This window comes from Athene noctua, chromosome 1 (genome assembly GCF_965140245.1).
Source record: "Athene noctua chromosome 1, bAthNoc1.hap1.1, whole genome shotgun sequence".
Classification (NCBI taxonomy): Eukaryota; Metazoa; Chordata; class Aves; order Strigiformes; family Strigidae; genus Athene; species Athene noctua.
In genome coordinates, this window is record NC_134037.1 from 139330879 (window position 1) to 139352160 (window position 21282).

Here is a 21282-nt window from a genome sequence, read left to right on the forward strand (position 1 = left end):
AGTAATTGCAAACCTGTAACTTCAGAGTTGTCAGACAGCTTGTGGGTGAATGTCCAGTTTTAATAACAGGACGTAAAATGATGGGAGAAGCTGTTATGCCTCTCAGAGGCAAGCTGTTCCTCTAAGTTCTAAGACCAGTTTCAACAAGTAAATGCCATGAAAAAAGCTGCCAAAAAATAGATAAATTATTAAACCTTCATCAGTCATTTATTACACAGAAAAAATTAAACTGCTGTCAGCCATAAGTTCCTCAAGGTCTGACTGTTTCTGTTTCAGTACCAAGTATACTGTCAGATCCATTAAAGAAAACGAGGACAAAACCAATGCATGTGCTCAGACACGCACAGATCGGATGACAGTCACTCCGTTCAAATCCTGTGGCAAGATCCATTTCAACTATCTGCTAATTACCATCCTGGAAAAGAGATTATATTCACATTTTGTGATTGATATACAAAGAGCCATAGATGTGTTGTTAATGCAAGACAAAACATGTGCATCTCATCATGGAATTATCTGAAATCTACCACTTATTTTCATTTCATCAAAACAAGACAGGTGGTCTGCTCATCATCAAAAGCTGGCTGCTCTCAGAGACTTCACCACTGCGAGCAGCTTCTCAGAGGGTTACAACCAACCAGAGATGGAAACGCACTGAATGTTGCTCTAAACATGGACTTACTCTAAATGGTTAAATTTGTTTCCAGTTGGCAACTTTGCCAGGTCAAAACAAGCAGATTAGTATGTATTTTTTAAAGCTGGACTCAGACATCCAGTCTTGCCACTACACACACCATTTGTTAGCAAACTCTATTTACGCTCACTGGCATCAAAGCACAGAGAGTATGAACTTCTTTTCCCTTTTGTTCCCAAGCAGCATTCTCTCCAACCTTCATTAGCTAAACTGAAACTAGTTATAGGACAACTAAAAGCAGTTACACAGCTAAAACCTACATGTTAGTCAACAACTGATTATATTAAAAATGTGATACTCATTTGAGAATACCTTTATAAAAAAACCCAAGAAATCCCATGGCTTTTTATGAGTCTTTTCAGCTGTAATCTAGTTTATATATGCACAATTTATAGTATAGAAACTGAATCAGCTGCTATGTAATCAGGGCTCCTCATGAGAAGTATAGCTTTTCAGTGACTCAACGTGTATTGTTCTCAACCTACAGGAGCCTGAAACACTGCTGTCATTACCAAGGGCAGCTCACCCAGTCTCCCCTCTAAAATCCACAGGAAGACATTTTCACCTTCCCCTCCCACTCAGAAATTCTCCTTATTGTTCTGTTAGAAAATGGAGTCTGCCTTTCTCTGCCACTGCTGCTATCTCCCACACACAACTCCCACTTTTTGACATCTACAGGTAATTAAGTGCCTCCAGTATAAGTGTGATACATCCATGCCTTTATTCTTTTTCCCTTCCCAGTTTGCTCCCCCCACCCTGAAATGCCTGATCTCTTCTTAACATGGTAGAAGAGGTTGGCAGAAGAGACTATACTCCGACCTAACTTCGAGTCCTCCCTTCCTCCACACCCTGCTGTGTATTTTCCCTTTGCCCACAAATCCAGATCAGGGATGCTGGCAGGAAGGGACGCTGCTCACTTCTGCAAAAGTGAGACCTCCTCTGCACGGAAATGCAGAAACCCTCTTGTGAAAAGCTTTTCCTTGGCATTTGGAAAGACCTGGGTTTAAACAAAGGCAAATTTTCCTATTCAGATGGGAAGCAAGCAGAAAATGCAACATATAGGAGTAAAAACTCATATGCGTGACAGTTCCTGCTATTCCTAGTAAATAATTACTACCTGTAACAACAGCCAGTGCAGATCCTGTGCCTCTTTCTCTCCCTCCCCCCCCCCCCCCTTTTTTTTTTTCTTTCTCCCTTTTTTCTTTTTCTTCAATTAGATCATCAAAAGAAAATGAAAACCTTTTAGACACATAAATGAAACATTTCTGCTCTGGAATGGCATAAGCATCTGGACACCTGGCAAAACATAGTTCAATACCTACTGTACCTATTTCTCATCACCCCTGACAGCAAGCAGGAATATTCTTGCCTTTTTTCTTATTTACCAACAACATTTAAAGCCGAGAGTGTTCAGAAGTTCATTTCAGTGGTTTTTGTTCTGGTTACATTACAGCAAATTGCTTTGATCTGGGGAAGGGAGGAGGAGGGGAGCAGAGAACATCTTAAGTTCACAGAGCCAAAAGCCAAGATGCACAAAACTGAAACATTCCAAAGTTAAAAATAATCGTCTTTAAACTGCAAGAGCAGAGCTGTAATTTTGAGCAGTACAGCATGACATCATGGTTTATATGGGGCCAAATCAATAAATCAAACCGTGCCTAATTAGAGATCCTACTGCAAATCTACATTATTTGGACAAATAATTAAAACAGGACAGTCTGTAACACAAGCCAGATATGTTTACTAAAATATGGTCTTTTCAAACTTTTAGGTTCACTACTGCTTACAAAGCTTTCACATTTAGTAAATTATAGACCCCTAAGCTTTTATTTTAGGCTGACTTCACTTTCAAGGAATTCTTCAATTAACTTTATGTTGCTTTAAGCTCTTCATCCAACGAGAAAACAATCTGTGGTTTCTTACTTCTTCCAGTGCCAATGGCTGCCCTCCACGTTTGACTCGCAGACTTACTGTCTTTCTCAAGCCAGGGTCTGTTTGTCTAAAACCAGCCTAGTTGTCATAGCATTTTGACAAGTCCTCTGTAAAAGGAGAACAAAACTTTATGGTGGGTAAACTGCTAAGAATAATGAAAGTTGTTTGCACAATCTCAACGAACGAGTGCCAAATTTAAGGAAAGCTCAGCAATAAATACAGAGTCTAAAGCCCTGACTACCTGAGTTGCCCTTCTTTCTTCCTACCCCAATTTTTAATTTTCCAACTTATACTTTTCTCAGTTGTTTTTCTAAAACGCGTGCTTTTTCTCAAATCTAAAACCTAGGACATGCTCAAACATTTAGAGCCTTAAAAAACCCAGCTATCAAACACTACTATCTGTACATGGCCAGGACACCTCTGGAATTGCTAGAAGTGCTGTGGAGACTTTGACTATCAGTTACTGGGTAGATAATGTTAAATCAAGAGCCAAAGAGTTTAATAAAAAGCATGAACTGAAAAAAAGGGACAGGATTCATTTCTAAACTGCACATTTTTCCTCCTAGAGCTTGAGAGATTTGTATGTAATTTTTAAATCTCAGATTAAAAAAAGAGGGGAAAGTGGGCAGCTCTGCTTCCTTCTCCCTTCTGACATTTGAAATGCTAAATGGACCAACATATAGAGGCTTAGAAGAACTGTAAAGACAATGACTGAGGAGCAAAATGTTTGACACAATCAAAAAAGGACTATACAAAAATGAGAGATATATCAGTGCAGCATTATGTTGTCCAAATAATTTTCTTCTAGAGAATGTTAACCAAGCACAAACATGGAGAAAGTATCATTCACTTCTTAATACACAGATTTTAGATAAAATAACCCAGACGTTTTTAAAAGGATCAAAGCACATAAAATATACGTGCACTGCATAACAGTGTTCATAAAGACATGGCAAATGCATCTCCTTCAACCACAGGTACCATGATCAGCATATTCTTAAATAGGAATGCACCTTTCAGACCTCCATTTGAATTCTTTGTCACAATAAAAATGCATCAAACTTGTAAATTAAGAAATTTTAGTGGGTTTTTTAATTTTTTTTATTTCAGACTGTCTTTGTGGACAGAAATACTATGACTGACCTCTGTTAAGTGCAAGTATTTGGAGCCATAGCCATTTCAATTCCCTTACATTCTCAGTGTGCAGCAACAGATTTCTCATGAAAAAAAGCCCTGTAACTATTTGGATGTACTTCTGAAAGCAACAGTGAAAATTAAGAAAGCTGCCTTCCCAAAGATGTATCTATTTTTGCAGTGTGTGCTTTTAAAGCACAATGCTTACGGAATGAAATACTTCAGTTCTCTTGTGTAAACTTGTATGGATTGTTTGCTATTGAACTTTTGAGTCATATTTTGGCAGTAAACCGGTATCCTTGTAGAAAATATAAGTACTACAGACTAAGTGATGTAATCTACATCTAGATTTAACTAATTTTAAGTATTTTTTTTAAGAGGAAAACTCAGGAAAGGATATGAAAAAATCAAAGACAGGTGAAACAAGACAAAAAACCCCAACCTAGAATATTTGTAGTAAAATTTATATTTCCAAATAAATAATCTGGACTCCGTAATTCAATTTTTTTCCCAGATTCTGAGCCTTGTGATAATGAAAACCTCCAGAAGAGACAGACTGATTGTTTGTAGGAACATGGCTCTTAAAGTCACAGGACAGAGCTCAGATAAAAGAAAGTAGTGTTTCTACCTGTACTCAAGATGTACAACTATAAACTACTTTAACTGAATCACATAAAGTTACTCTATAAAACCAGAGCAAAAAACCTTATCTCAAGGAAGTGAAATCTACTTTTTTTCAAAGCAGATTCTTCTTTCCTCCCTGCCCGGAAGCTACTGTCCATTCAGGGAAAAAAGAAAAATTAAAAACATTTTAAAAATTGCACAGTAGCAAGGCCGTCCATATGGCCCAGGCTTGTGCTGTGTGTGCAGCGCACAATGCACTGCACTCTGATGGAACATTCCCTCTCTACTTCTGTCGTGGCCCAGCACGGGCACCCCACCATCTGAGTTCCTGGTCCTTTGTGGAGTACAGAACGCTGCACGGCAGCAGGGACAGAAGCAGGAAGAGCCTATGGAGGAGGGTAACTGGTTAACCTAAAAATAAGAACATATTCAAGGCCAAAGTTTAGAGAACTGGAGGAATCCTACCTTTTAAATCTTAGGTCAATGTTTTCTTACCTCTCTGAAACAGAGATTCACTGATGCCAGCTTTTTTGTACCTTTTCCTTCCTCCTTATGCCACCAGTGTCCCCACCTTTCTACTCTCCCCTCCTTGTAACACTGCCTCTCACCTCTTCCCCACTGCCACCCAGAAACCCGTTGCATAGGGAGTGGTCAAGATGAGGACAAACACCGTGCACCCACTTATGGGCAACGATGAGCTTGGTCTCTTGGAATAAAGCATCTCAAACTCGAGTTCATTTGAGAACATCACTAATTGCCTTTCAGATGGAATGGCAAGGAGGAAGCATATTTAAGACTTGAGAAAGTTAAAATTCACACAACTTGTATTGACTTTATTAGAGGCTGAAACCCACGTAAAATCTGTCTGAATAATAAGTGAGAGATTTTTGCCTTGCATTACACAAAGGATCAGACTAGATGGCTACAGAGGGTCCTTCTGACTAAGTTGTGACAATACAGATGCCAGAGAATTTTCAAGATCAGGATTATTTCCCAGTATGAATTACACTATTTCTTGTTTTAGTTTTGGTCTTCCAAAAACCAGACAAACCCCAAAGGAATTATTATGCATACAACAGCCCAGAGCCTGCCTTTAAATACTGTCCAAATGACATACATCTTTGACCAAGGAGAGAGCAATACCTCTGTTTCCATTAATTCCCTAAGAATCACAGGATTCAAATTGTTGATTTACAGCATTACATCATGCATGGGCCTTTCTGATTAATTAGAACTGTGTATGTATAGGAAAAAGAACAAAAAAGTAGAACTGCAATACTATGAACCAAGAGCATCCCTGATAAAAGAAACAGACTGCTGTTCTCAGCTCCCTTCCATAGGTTGATTGTGAATTGTAAGCAGACAAGATCTCCTTTTTCAAGCTTCCAGCAACTGGCAAACATTCACAGGAAGTCATATTTATAGTTGCATTACTCCCCACAATATACCAATTCTCTTATAATCAGAAGTTGTCTCTAGGCCTGCTAAATGAAAGAACTTTCTCCTTGGGATGGCAGCCTTTTAACAGTTAGTAATGTCTGTGGCGGGGGAAACACAGTACAGCACAGCCTCCACATCATTCTTAGACAGTAAAGACCTATCAGACTGTTTTTTTAAAAAACCAAACAACTCTGGAATCCTGGAATTGCAACTTGTGTTGATTACTCTGTTGAATCATCATGTGTTTAACTTACCTACTTTTTGCTATCTAGCTTTAAATTCTTCTTGGGTATAGATAAAGAACTTACTACTACAGGAGCTTTGTTTTATGCTTGGACATGGCCTTTGAGCATGCAGATACTGCCCAGGAAATCTGAAGCAGCACGCTCCGCTTCATTAAAAGAAAACCCATTTCTAACTTCTTCAAATACCACTGGGGACAGTTAATAACTTGCTTGTGTGTTTGTACTATCACCCTGCATGTAGAAAATTATTAAGAAAAAACCCAAACACCTACTTAAATTGTCAAATCCTCTTCCAAGCAACCATACCAGAGTATTTAAAAGGGCACAGCACTAGCCTTGGCTGAGGATTTCCCCTCCTCCCTCAAATACAGAGAAAAAGAACCCCATTCTTTAAGGAAGATAGGAAAAGAGATGCATACTTTACCAAAGAGGAAATTCTTCAAAGGCAAAAAGTCACTGCAAAAGTCGTTCTTACCTAAAATTGAAAGAGAGGGGGGAGAATAAGTATGATTAATAATCACCCTTTGGAGCATTGCACCTCCAAAACACAAAGAATTCCCAAACAATATTTTACAGACATCATGACAGCCCTGGAACAAATCTAAAGAAAACAAACTACACCAGAACAGGAAATTACCATTTCTTTGAAACAATAATTAACCTTGAGAAGGAAACCACTACGAATGTAAACAAGCAACTAATAAAGGAAACTGTTTTACCACAGGGAAACCTGTCTTAAAGCAGTGGAACAAAGGAATATCAAAAGAGTTTGCCAGAAGTGATGGGTGTCTAAAAAATATCAGAGAAATTCTGTAGCGAGGACTACACAGACCTCAGACAGGTCATCTTCAAGGTTTCAAAGAGGAGACTGGACCACAGAAATTAAGTAACTTTTAAATAGAGGACTTGAATTTAAACTGAATGTAATCTCACTCTGCTGGCACTTACACATAATCAGGAGGAGTTTGAAGGATATCTAGCAGGCTAAACTGCTTTTATAATCATAGTTCTCAATGCCCAATCTTTGTCATATTTATAAATAACACCAGTTATAGAAAGCATCTTAGTAATTACTTCATCATCTTAAATGGGAATTGGAAATGGGAAAAGATGAAAAATCAGAAACTTGAACTTTTTTCATCAGAAGATGACAATTTCAAAATTTTTCATGAGAAACATGCATACAAAATTGAAAACTGGTCTAATTTTTAGAATTTAAAATCATTACTTTTTACATTAAAAAGTCATTCTCAAATCTGAAACCTTAATTTTTGCTTCCTTTCACTGCTTGCAGTTATTAAATAGTTGCAAGTAAGCAGTAGTCCTCTTGTATTTACTGATATTCCAGTGGGAGAAATGAAGTTCATAGGGGTATTAAGAAAGCTGTAACTAAAATAAATGCTAAAAACAGAAACCATTTTTATTTCAGATGTTAAGTCAACTATCTGCAAGTAACAGCATTTCAGACTGTCCTTATTTGTTCTTGTTTATTACACTGGTGCCCTTTGTGGTTTCTAGTATTTTGGCAACTGGAACATACACAGTAAAGCTAGCAACACAACATACGCTTAGCAAAGGCAACTATAATTTGATCCGAAAAACCAACACAGAATAGAGCAAGCAGCTCTATCAACAGCGGAACCAACGTGGTTTGGCTTCCAATGAGTTTGTGTCCTGTGGGGATTTGCAACACCTTCAGTAGGTCCACAAGCTCACACTAAGATATCTCTGTTCTACCTGGGAAGCCATTCCCATGAAATTTATTGAAACATTATCATCAAAATCTGTTTCTCAGCTGGTCCATCCCCACCACTGGGAATGACTGTCAGACTAATAAAAGACCTCCTTCCCTAGAAGAACAAGCCAATGAGAGAAGTACCAAATCCAGTACGTTTACATAGACTCATTCCATTTTTACAAAGTGGCAATTAACTATGAAGAAGAATTGTCTTCCTCTGCAAAGCAGCCTCTTAACACTACAGCAGCATAAAGTTTTGTGACTTCTTGTTATCTTTTACATGCATCTAGGAGGATCACTACAAGAGAAAAACCTTTGTATGATGCTAAAACAGATCCATGGTCAGCAAATTCCAATACTTACCTAAAGGAGATTTTAGTAAAGTCAGAAATGGAAAATATTTGTTATGGATATCTGAAACACAAACACACCACCTGTGCCTCATCACCCTCACAAAGTGAGTTTTTTCCTATCGCTCCTAAAGAGATTTGGGAAATGGAAGTTTCCAAAGCTAGACAAATGGCAGAAAATAACATGTACAGATTAAGAATGTCACAGAGTTACACTCAGGAAACCTGAGAGATTATCTCTGGAAACACCTTCTCAAATGGAAAAAGGTGGCAGCAGCAGTCATGGGAGATGAGGGAAAGTCTAAAACCTAGACAAATCCCCCGGTTCACAGGAGGAAACTTAGAGCAAGAATGAAGGAATTAATTAGGTTAAATTATACACTTTTCTCAATGTGTTTCTTTAAACCCAACAGTGATAGTGCATTCAGAGACCCTCTGCATTACCCGTGGCTAATCTGGAGCCACTGGAGTTCACCAAGGGCTCCCAGGTGGCAAAGCAGCAAGCCAGAAAGCTCAGTCAGACAGCAACAACCTTGCAAGGGGTGCTTTAGGATGCAGGCAGATCACCAACAAACCAGGGACAGAGGCTTTGCTTCAGTGAAAGACCTGATAGAGGTAAACTCAAAAGAATTACAAGAAATCCCAAGGCAGAGACGGTGTCTGGAACCTTCTCAAAAGCCAGAGGGAGCCAAAAGAAAGGCTCTGGGCACAGAGCTCCATGCTGCTGTTCCACTGCAGCATCTCTCTTTGACAAGTGATTCCTTCCAGCACAACCTTTGAGCATCATGTCTATCCCCAAGATTACTATTGTCTTCGATTCCACTTGTTCTATTCCTTTTTTTTTTTTTTTTTTTTATTAACCCTGAAACTCCCCGTATCTTTCTAGTGTCTTGTAATGAGAGATTACTCAGCTGATGAACAGGTACCAAGAACATGCAAAATCTGAACACAGATTCAAAGAAGCATTTCTGTGCACTCTTCCTGGAAGATAAGGTGCCAACGCCCAATTTAAAGAGTTTGCTGTAGGCTTCCTAAGGCCCTGGTATGACTAATGTACCCAGGTATCTTTTACACCAGAAAACATCACAGCAGGAAAGGCATACACAGCAAAAAATAACAACCTAAATCTTCACTGTTTTGGAGACTTCACAGGGCTTTTTCTAAATATGTAGGACCTAATGTTGGCCTTTTGCACCCCTCTGTGCATGGTGATCGCCCAAATACAAAACTACTGAAGTACCAAGGTGACCACACAAAGCATTTGGAGAAAGCCACACAGCTGCACACAGAACCAAACAGTGCCACGCACCACAAATGCCAACCCCAAACAAGCATGTGAAAAAGTCACATTAATCCTCAGGTAAATCTAGATTTAAGTAGCCCAATAAATAAGACTATGAACTATAGTTCTGGCCATTTAACCTGCTGAGCTATTTTGGCTTGGTACACTTGTTATCAGGCCACCTGAGCCCAGACACTGCTGCTCACATCTGTTTCCTGACTCTTGGCCCTTCCTCAATCGGAGCTTCCTCTGGACTCGGGATTTTGACCAAGGCAAGGAGCTCGACAGAGCTTGATCCCTCTCTGCAGACTGTTTGCTGCTTTGAGCAGCAAGAGGCAAATACACCTTGACATGAACTGGAGGGCAGGCAACATCCTGCCTCAGGAACCTGCAGAAGTGAAGGTACAGGTTTTACAGAACTGGTTTAAAGACAGTTTCTCTTTTCATTTCTACTTCATTCAGTGCCTTTTAATTCTGAAAAAGAAACTTTTGTCTGATTCATTTTCTAATTGAAAATGCAGAAGAGATGTTTAGATAAAAAGCAAATCAGTTCTACAGTCAAGGCACTGGCTATTTAGCCAGAAGAAAACCAAAGCCAGAAATACCATTTCACTGCTCAAGCTGAAAGACAGATTCTAGATACACAGCTTACGTAAAGGCACGCGTCAAACAATATGCTTGATTTTTGCTTAAACACTGACTCATTGAATGAAATCTATGTTACTCTTTTATGTAAACAGTTCCTTTAAAAGCAGCAAAATGAAATAGAGTCAACATTAAGCTGGACATGAACTTTTGCCATCCCCACTCAGGCATCTGTGTAATTATAATCGTTCACCTCCTTAGCATGTACTGCAATGCATGTAAAGTGTGCTCCATGTTGCATTAGGGAACTTTTTTTTTTAAAAAAGATTCTATAATTATATGTTTACATTAAGAATGTACTCATCTAATGCATCTTTTGAGACTAGCAGATCATAGGAAGAATTTGTTTTCCTTTAAGATATGTTCGCAAAATATAATCAGAAAGTGTGTATGAAATTTTATCTCAGGCATCAGTATGGCCTTTATTAGAAGTACTTGAGAGGTACGCCTCATAAATTGGGGTTTTTTTCCTGGCTAATTATTCACTTTGACCATTCTTTTCTCTTAGGGAATGTTATTTCCAAGAAATGTCACTTATCTAAGTATCAAGGTTGTTTACATTCTGCACAAATGTTAAACTCTTAAGCTTTCATTTTTGAAAATGTCAAAAAGGGGGATGATACTGCGCTTGTAAAAACATTCTTTACTAACAGAATGAGTCTCATGGCATTTTAGGTTTCCCACAAGACATTTTTCTGTCTATCATTTCAAAACTTTTTCCCACACATCGTGTTCCTGATATAGGCTTTGGCAGGTTGTGAGATATGAGCTGGCTGGAAAATGATAGCTTGTTTTCAGCATAACCTTCTACTGTTAAACATTAAGCACTTTTTTCACAAGATAATTCAGACTAAGCAGCACACACACAGAAGACAGTTCTAGCTGAGGAAAGCTGAAGTCCTGAAGGATGCCAAAGCCTTCGTGACAGTTTTACAGAGAAAACAAAGGAATCTTGAAAAAATAAATCAGCATTTTTTCTGAAAATTCTAGACGGTTTTCATTCTGGTTCTCCAAAGAGAGACCTGAGAGCCTTTAACAGGACACTTTCTAGCAAGTTTAATGGAACATCATTAGAGGCATTCTATGACAGCAGTTAAAGGGCACACATACACAAATAGCAAACAAATGCTGATCTTCAGGAACAAAAGAGCTCCAGTCAGCCAGGCCACAACAAGGGAATGAGCACAGCTCCAAAGCGTGTCAGAGAACATGCTCACATGTCTTCTGGATCAGTAAGATCAGTTTCCTGGCTACTCCATTTAAGAATCAAATAGGTGGACCAAGTTTTATAGTTTCAAAACCTGGAGACAGCATCACAAACTTGCCACTTGTGTTTTGTAAACGTGAAGCTGGGAAAATACATGAGAAGAAACAAGAGGCTTTACCGACAGACAGCCACTGACTCATGGTCCTGTTGCAAAGCTTGCTGATGTCATAACACTACCATTGCTAAACCCATCAACTTGAAAAAGACTTTGGTTGATAAAAATCAAAATTCACGTAAAGACAGAGAAAGTTTCTAAAGCTGCCTGGACCACAGATATCTAATAGCATTTTTCATGTAGCATTACGGTCAGCTATCTGTAAAAAGCTTATTTAGTGTTTCATAGAGTTTAAAACAAAAGTGCTGCTAATCAGATCTGGCAGGCAAGGGAGAAATGCATACATAGAATGAGGTAAGTGTGATCTTGCCCAGCTGAAGAACAGGGAATGGCAGGGCTTCAGGCCATGACTCACACAGACACTAAACAGTAGAAAGCTACAGATAATTCTCAGGTAAACTTTGCATGAGCCACTACGTCATCCTTCTCTACCCTTCCTGCATTAATCATGTCATTAGTAACCTGACGCAGCCCAAGAAGAATGTCTGATTTACAGGGAGAAAAGCAATGCTAACAGAAAAACACTTTGTCAGGTCAAAAAAAAAAAAAAAAAAAAAAAGGGAAGACCAACCTAAACTTCAATTTGGTACGAACCACACCCTAGAAGAACAAGAAAACTAAGAAAAAGAAAAATCAAAGCCAGAAAAGGTATCTTGCCACCGTGAGCCTGCATACTTCGTTAAAAGCTCCTGATGAACCAGTTACTGAGAGTACAGATACGAAGGATGTACACGGATAAAGAACCAGCCCCAACACGTACCTAAACAAAGTGAAGGGGAAAAAACCCTCCAAGCTTTCTTTTGAAGTTTTCATCACAGTTACGTAATTTCCACATTAGTCTAGATGTTTTTAAACATCTTTTGTAGCACAGAGCTGTGAATCTATTGTACAGTGAGTACAGAGTGTACTGTTAGGAAAGATTCCTGTCCCAACCAGGTATCTTGGTTACTCCACTAAATTAAGCAGGACAAAGGGAAATACTGGGACAAGAGAAAAATATAAAATTTCAGAGTTTCTTTTTAAAAATTATTACTCACTCTGGATCGCTATCAATCACTTCAATAAATGTAGCTACTATTTAAAATACTGTATATGGCTATTTCACCTTAACATCTCAAAACAGTAATAAACATTTGAAGGCAGGGCAGATCACTTCCATTCACTCTGAAGCAAATGAAAACCCCTGCACATTACTTTAAAAGCAGAAGGTAATTAGCCTTAAATTTCTTGAAACAAAGAAAACTATCACCCAAAACATGCAAGGGGTGCAGGTAGCAGCAGCTGCTGCTGCAAAAAAAAAGTCCCCAAGAGCCATTTCACAGTAGTAATTGTCTCTCAGAAGAGTGTCCACAGCAAACGTGTGCTGAAGTCTCCCTAAGCATAGAGAAACCCCACTGCTTACAGGGTACTGTGCAGGTTCTCATGACTTCATCTGCTTCTAAGTCTTCCTAAGAAGGCTGCCTGTTAATTTAATGATTCCTTCTCATAGAACACTCCCTCTTCCCTCACTTCCCTCTCATTTTATCTTAGCATCCACCCTGTGAACTCCCTGACTGATTTCTTAGCTTCATTACTTTAAACAGAGTTGCATGTCTCCTTTTCATCATAAAGCAAAGCTCTAGACATTGAAAAGCAAAGTCAGAAAAACTATTTTATCTCCTCCTTTTCTCCTTTGTCTTTGGCACACTACAATGGCTGCACATGAGCTACTAATACCTAAATGTGTCACCTCAGCTAAAAACAGCTAATAATTTTGTTCTTGCTGATTATTCATAGCATCCCTTTCTCAGTATTAAAAGTAACATACAAAATATTACCAACTTCATAGCTAAAATGTTAAGACAATACATCAAAATATTAGTGGGATGCAAGATAACAAAAATACAGTATTTATCTTCTGACACCCATTTGGAAAACCTCTCTGTCTGCCACAATAGTAGGCCTAAAACTCTCATTAAAATTTAAATCAAGATGTTTTGAAGGTTCTCTCAATTCATGTAAATGGGCATTTTACTTTCCTGGCTTCTTGCTTTAAAGCCAGCATTGACTTGAGAGAAGAAAAAAACCGTTCTGTTCCTGATAGTTGCTCAATGTCACATACAGAAAAACACCAGTAATCCCAAACCTGAGACAGGCAGTAAGCTGCCTTACAACTATTTCCTTTCTCAGCAGTTTTTTGAAAGTCACCTAAAGACTACGTGGGCAACAGTGAAATATCTCACAGGAGAGTCCCTACATAGATGGAGAGGGTTTGCCAGAAAATGGTAGGTTGGCAAGAGCGATATGTTTGTGCTTCATTCAGCAAAGGTGTTCAGGACAGTTTCACAACTTTGGTTTATTTGGGAGGACTGAGGGTGTCTGGTTTGTTCTTTTTTAATTTAAGACCTTCTGAAACCAAAGAAAAGATTTAGAGATAAAATGCCAACAGCTTAATGCACATTCTATAGCGTATATGAGCACCCTGGGGAAAACATGCACTCAAACAACAGACTCCATCTTTCCCTACCCTGAGGAGAACAAGTCAGGCTCACAGTATACACCTAATTTAATGGTGGCTTTAAAAACAAACACATTTCAGACATACCTGGCAACTACTACTCTTCCCACTCTGCATCCAAAGCTTTCTCTTGAAAAAAAAAAAGCCTTCTTCCCTGATGAAGACATCAAGGATATCTTCCTAATCTGCCAACAGCTTGCATTACATAGCATACCTAAAAATTTTAAACTGACCTTTGTTCCCTCCAAGAAAGCCATCAGACTGTTCCAAGCAACCCACGCACTCTCAGCAGAATGCTCCCAGAAACTCTTTCAAATACCTAATGTATCTGTCCTGTGAGGTGAGACTGTGTGTGTGCCTCTACACACACATGAAAAGGTGAAAAGAGCTTTCCACAGTCTTGAACATCCCACAACACACACATGGTCCTTACAAGTCCTTCCCTATTGCTTGCTCTGTTACACTGCTTCCTCCCGTGTCCACATCTAAAAAGGGTCTCAAAAATTTCCTCACAACCTGAAAGTAGCCTACACGTGCCCTTGGCCAGCAGAGGCTGCAGAAAGGCAAGGAGGCGGCACCCCACAGCCCACTGACGTTGTACACTTACTTACTGTAGCAAGGCTCCGGGGATGGGAAGATGCAGCATAAACACCCCCCCAGGAGGCTGCACTCTCGCCAAGGGAGCATGCAGTGGAGCTTGCATGGCTGTTACATGCCCCGTGGAAAAGCAGAGAGTTTTCTGGTGGTGGGAACTGAATTTGCTACCTTCTGCCAACTTAAAAATCTATCACTAGTGAGGAAAAAGAAGAACAAAGAAACAAAACAGACAATGGCTATAGAGACTCAGAGGAATGTAATGACTCTAACAAAAGGCAATAGCAGTAGAATGACAAGGGTTTATTAATGGATCAAAAAACAAGCTGAAATGACTCAGCCGTAGAATCAAATCCCAGCAGGATTGCCTTAAATCTCCTTCGGTTTGTATTTTGAGTTCTCTTGGGACCATTACAAAGAAGGGTGTACCTGCTCCTCCACCTCTCGATCAGAAGGGTGCTCAACCAAAGCAGGGCTGTGTCACTACCCCTTTCAGCAGAGCAGAAAGGGGCTCAGAAGCCCCTTTGTACCCTCGACATGAAGGGCAGCTGGTCAGCCCAGAGCACAAACAACTCCTACCAAACTGCTACTGGTGCAACGCAAAGAGGTTTTGTAAAGTGACTGTAAAACTGTGGTAACAAAAAGCTGGTCAACAGAAGTATGTACAACTTGTACTTAAAAGAGCACATAAGCCACAGATGGGGGGAGAGGCAACAACACTGAGTGACTTAGGGGTGTTCATTCAAGGGAAGGCATGTCTAACCCTCTCACATACAGCCTTGCTCCTCTGAAACCCAGCCTGCCTTTACCACCACTAGGAAGCAGGACTTCCACACACTCTATATACTTCCATATTTCAGCTTGTCTATTAAAGCGTATGTAGGTGTTGTTCCAGGAATGCAAGAGACATCAGTGTGCTGCCATTTTGAGCATTTCTACATTCACATACAACCACTTACAGAATTAACATCTTCAAACCATTCATGCAGCTCTAACAAGCTCTAACAAAGGTTAAAAAAGGAATTCAACAAAAATCTCAATTCCTTAGTTACAATGATTTAAAAAAAAAGTTGTCCAGAGATTTTCAAACAGAACTTTGCGAAGGAAGACATTGTCTTACTTGATGTTCCACGTGCCCCATGGAACAGCCTTTGAAGGGGACAGTCACAACAGTTCAGTTTTAGTTTCTTTCAGATTACCAAGTCAGGTGACAAATTCTTCTATATATCTGATGGAGACATAAATGCCTACAAGAGTGCTTCAGCTGGAGGAATGAGAAAGACCAGAATACACCAAGATCAAAAAAGGACAGTCACAGACCTGGCAGGAATTATGAACTGAAAAGAAACCCACCACATTTTGGACAGGGTCGAGACATGGAACAGACCTCTCTACATTTGCCAGAAAAGCAGCAGAAAGCCAAAAATTAAACTTGCTGCAAACCATTACTCAAAGAGTGACTCAAAATAGTAGAGAGCTGTTTGGCCCTTAAATAAAATCCTATGACAATGGGTCAAGAAGCATTACATTATCTTAGTATGACTTCAGTATTTGTGAAAGCTATGTAAAAGGTTTCCTTTCTCCCTGCTTGGTGGGCTGAATTCTTGCAAGAAATCCCTGAGATCCTGCAATCATTTCCTTGGGGATTTAGCATACTGGACAAGACACTGGTCTTAGCATGTGCACCAATCCACATGTAGCATTGTCTTATTACCCCCTGCTCTGACCAAATACAAAAAAAGGACCATAAAGTGTCTAACTGTGCTGTACTGAAAGTAAGGAAAATATTTTTTTTTCCTCCTCTTTGAAGCAGAAGCACAGAATTCTCTCACATACATTATCACTCAAAACTAACCCAGTATACTTTGAAGAAAAAAACACACCCACACTGAAATAACGAATTTAACTTCATTGTTACAAGACAACAAGTTAATTAAATGCTTTGTGACTGATCCCCTTGAGAAGTCAAGGAGACAGACTGATGGATTAACATCCTTTCTCACATCTTACACTAGATAATTTTGTGAAGTGCAAATTTACACAGCACTTCACAGAAACTTTCCTAATACAGTCAAGTGGTTTTAACCAACAATTAGCTAAACACCATTCTGGTTTTATCTCTCTTCTGTGACTTAATCAGTAACTGTTCAGTAATTACAGAAAGTTTCTCAAAAGCCTTTTTTGACTTTAGAGACTGAATTCCATGCCTCACCATCAAAAATGAGGAGCTTAAATCAGAAAGCCACTACAGATCCAAAATCTAGCACCTGTAATATTAAAAAGCAAAAATACGTAAAATGCAAATGAGAACACAGGGCATCTGTAGTTTTAAAAACTCCAAAATGCTTCTTTTGTTAAGAGATGTTATTACAGCCATTATGGTATTTGTTATTTTACTATAATAGCTAATACTAAAGTGATCAAATGGCACCTGAAAAAGTCTGAGGAAGACCTGAGTATGGGAGTACTTGAGATTACCTGACACTGACATGGGAGAAGAGACAATTCACCACATCCAAAAAGCAGCTGGAAATCAACGCAGGCTGGTAGAAGCTTAGAAATCTAAGAGTTCAAGAAAGAGTTATCCAGAACACATGAGCTAACCCAGACTAACTGGTGCCTTCTCCCTCTACCCTGTCATTATCCATCAGTAATAGATGGTTTAATACTAGAAATATATTATGTGGTTTTCAGTCTTGGCAATAACTTCCAGAAACAGCAGGCAAATATAAAATATAATTCAATTTGAAACAACTTGTGTGTGTATATTAAATGAGTTGCTACCAGCAAATAACAAAAAACGCCTTTCTGTGTCCAAATAATCCCATTTTCCTTCTCGTTCTCTTCTGTTATGTCCTTGAATCATCTTCCAGAAACACAGATCACACTCATGTCATTCCTCAGCACGTGGCAGGGCCGAGTTCAGTTTCACTCAGGCCTCCCTCCTGGCAGCCAGCCCTCATCTCCTCTCACCCCTCACACAAGATGCTCGGTCATATCTCCGTAACAACAATGAACCCTTGCTACCTGTACCATTCAACATCAGTACCGGGGCATCCTTCCCCTCCCATAACTGCTGGCTGTGGGCTACACTTTTCAAAGGGTCCTTTGAGATCAGTGACCTCGGTTCATGAACCGGTGAATTCCCAAAGATTAAATTCTCTGTGTAAATGCGAGTAACTAGAACTTGCTCACTCCTTACCAATGCAAACTAGTATTTTTGAAACTATAGCAGCATACAGACAAAAGCACAGATGAAACAAGTCTTTAAATTAAACCAAAATCAGAGATTAAATGGCAGTGGTTTGTTTTAATTTCCTTACAGGCACCTGCTAGACTTCACAGCAGTTAATCAGAAGAGCATGCTATTTGTGTGCAATTTTTTGAATGGTGGAATCTCTACTGGATCTAGTCTAACCCTTAATAAATTTTTTTAATATAAATTTATCAAGTTAATGCTGAAATAAGGACCTCTGAAGTCAAAATAAATTTCTTTAGCAATATTCACTTATGGTTGTTAAAAAAACATTCGTAATCAACTTTTCAATTTTATTGCAGATTCATACTACAAGAGAGACAATTCTGGACACAACTAAGAGGAAATTTAGGCACAATATCCCTAATTGTCAGTGAAAGAGCTCTGAACTGGTAGGAATTATTTTTATTTGCATGTTCTTAAGTGGGTGCTACTGAAAGATAAAATATAAACTCATTTCTCATGCATGAATTTTTCAGTAACATGAGAATAACAGGAACCTGTACATACAGGGCAGTTTTTGCAGATAACTTGAGAGGCTGACTAGTAAAAATGTTGCATTTTTTAAAACACAAGATATTCCTAGTTTCCTGGCAAAAATTCGGAAGACTTTCACACACTTCCTACACATAGTGGGCATTACTCCATACATCCAATTCTTTTAAATTCTAAGTCATAGAATGCAGGGGTGAGGATTTTGTACTACTTACTAAGGAACTCTCTTAGTTGATCAAACTATTTAAAAGCTTGTTAGATATTAAATCAGTCTTTGAATGTAAAGTGAATGTGAAAGCATGTTGTAAGTATAATAGACTTGCATTTCTCCTGTACCACTTTTTCAAGTCAAAGACCCCCCTTAAAAGTAGTAAACAGAGCTGTAAAAAAAGTATGTGAATCCTCCAGATGTTGAAAAAGTAGGTTCATTTAGCCAGCAATATCATTATATTAAATATGTAGAGTGGATAACTCATCTGCTTTCGCCATTTGCACACTAGAACAACAAGCAATGTTTTTTTGGGACTGAAATAATGTTTCTGTAAACACATTCTGGAATTTCACTGTTCCATTTAAATTTACGTGGATTTACGGTAAGCGGCCCTGGGAAAGAGCGCATTTCTGATGCCTTTGCATGAAACACATACCTTCCTGAAACACTTCCTGTCTTGCACCCGTTTTTGGATATTATCACTGTTGTCTGACAAGAATGAGGTCAGCTAGGATTGTAAGGATACTTTACACCAGCTGTCCTGCATTGCTATGAAACTGCACAAGCCTTTAACTCCTTAACTGCCTCACCAAAACAGGCAGTGTGGTCTGGCAGGCACGCTGGAAGAATAGCAGCTTTTTAGGGTGTCCAGAATGCTGTCCACTCAGCAGTCTCGAAGTGCTTAACTGAGGGGAGTAACAGACTAAGCTTTTCATCTGAGCAAAAACCAAAAGATCACGAACAGGCCACATGATATGAAATTGAGAAGTGTTACCACCTTTGCAGCAGTCAGGCCCAAAGAGAGCTGGGGAAGCAAGATGACAACATTAACACAGAAGAAGGAGACACACTGTGCTTGAAAAACAGAGACAGAGATCCGGGTTTAAAATAGCAGGGTTTATCAGTATTCTCCCAGAGACACAGATGGCTGACTCAGCAAATAAAACCATCCAGTGGCTCGGTAGGACCAATAAAGCTAAACTAAACCTATATAAACAGCAAAGAGTACTCTGAACTTGCACATAACTTGGTAATGCGACACAACAAATCTCTATCCCCAGCACCCGCAAAAAACTTCCTGATGGTTTAAAACTAGCTGTCTCATGTCAGGCAGACTCTCAGAAACCTTTTTAATCCATTTATGAAGCTGTATTTTCACAATCGCTAGCATGAGCTCTGTGTATGAATGAATCTTTCAGTAGCAAATATTTGATCTGTATCAATCGCCCATATTTCCATTAAATGAGCCAAAATCTGCACCCATGTTATATTGGCTGTGGGAGGACTGACAGAGCCATAACAATGCAGACTGATGATATCTGGCATACAAGCTTTACTTTTATAGAAGCTAACGTGTTAAATTTTTTTAATGGAGTAGAAAGTTCCACTCATGGTGTAAATTTACTCCACACCAGTTTACTGAACTGCACAGCCCTGCCGTTTCCATTCCAGAAGCTTTAAAATGATGATACAGATTTACCGCAACATCAAAGTGAAGTTTCTCTGTTACTTTTTGAAACACTGTGTAGGAGCTCTTGATTGGACAGGAACAACTCTGTACCACACTACAACCTCTCCAACTCAGGCACCAGAAGAGGCTGGGAGAGGACAGCAACTGGAAGTGCGGAGTGCGTTTTAAAATGGCTCAGTTACGAGACTGATAAGAGACAGAAACTGTGATCATGGGCACAAATGTCCTGATAAGATGTGATTTCCACAGCTTCTTACTTTCCTTTTTTGCTACGTATTCACAGGTGTTGCACACACCCTCCCTTTTTTGTACAGTGTTTACATCTTGTTTCAAAGACACTGTGATGATTTTGTGACAGACACCATGATTTAGTTACAATAGTAAGGTCACCAGAGTTTACAAAGAGCAGTGTCCCTCCCTCAGCTGCACACCGGTCACACTTTGCAGGGATTTGGCAGCAAGCAGCTTAGCTCATCTGTTATCATGCTGTAACACTTGGGAGTACATCCCAAATCTAAGGAAGCACTGACAAACTCAGCTTGGAAAATCAAAACAAAACAAAACAAAAACCTTTCACAAAACTGATTCTGTCTTGCAAAAAAATCTCTGCATACTTTTGGCTTCTTCTGTCCCTACCTGATGTAGGGGAGGTATCCACATGTAATATACCTGTGGGTGCAGGTCTGCAGGGCAACCCTCTGTGGTTCCTTACAAACGGCAACTTTTCAAAAAGCAGTTGCCACTGTGTACCTTATTGCATACAATAACTCAAGCTAAAGGCCCAGCAGCAAGTCAACACACAAGAAATTAGCTCAGTTTTGCTTAGGGTAAAAAACCAAGCAAAACGCAAACTCGAAAAATAAGCCATTTCCAACCACATCACCTGGCTCCAGAATAAAACTATAGCCTCATAACAGGGTACCAAAATATGCTGCAATAAACATTATGCTGCTCTAGACTAAATTGTTAACACCAAACCTGGCATCATCATTGTCAGTAGAAGATCTTTCTGCTTCCTTTCTTTTAAACTAGCTGGGTCTCAGAGTCAAACTACAGGTTGCCTTGAAGTTCTGTTTGCAGCTGCCAGAGGACAACCTGGCTTTTTCCTGAGTGAAAGCCTGATAACCAGTGATACTGAACAAGTAGCTCCTTTATAAAATCCCATGATTCTGTAGTTATGGACAACTAATGGAAAAGACCTGAAAGATGAACTTAGTGTAACAGGGTGAGATGAAACAAGTTGGGTTTTTTCCCCCGGACCATAAACAAAAACATCAGATGCATGCAGCACG

General features: G+C 39.3%; 1 protein-coding gene across 2 annotated transcripts in view; it reads right to left on the reverse strand.

The window, feature by feature from the left end:
• The window catches only part of CMSS1 (cms1 ribosomal small subunit homolog), a 248011-nt gene that overhangs the window by 115176 nt on the left and 111553 nt on the right, over window positions 1–21282 (reverse strand). The window contains exon 2 of one of the 2 annotated variants that reach the window (XM_074898006.1): window positions 6494–6544. The exons of the other annotated variant lie outside the window; for it this stretch is intronic. Coding sequence (XP_074754107.1) covers window positions 6494–6544 — 51 coding nt within the window. The remainder of the gene's footprint in view (window positions 1–6493; window positions 6545–21282) is intronic. 2 annotated transcript variants of the gene reach the window in all.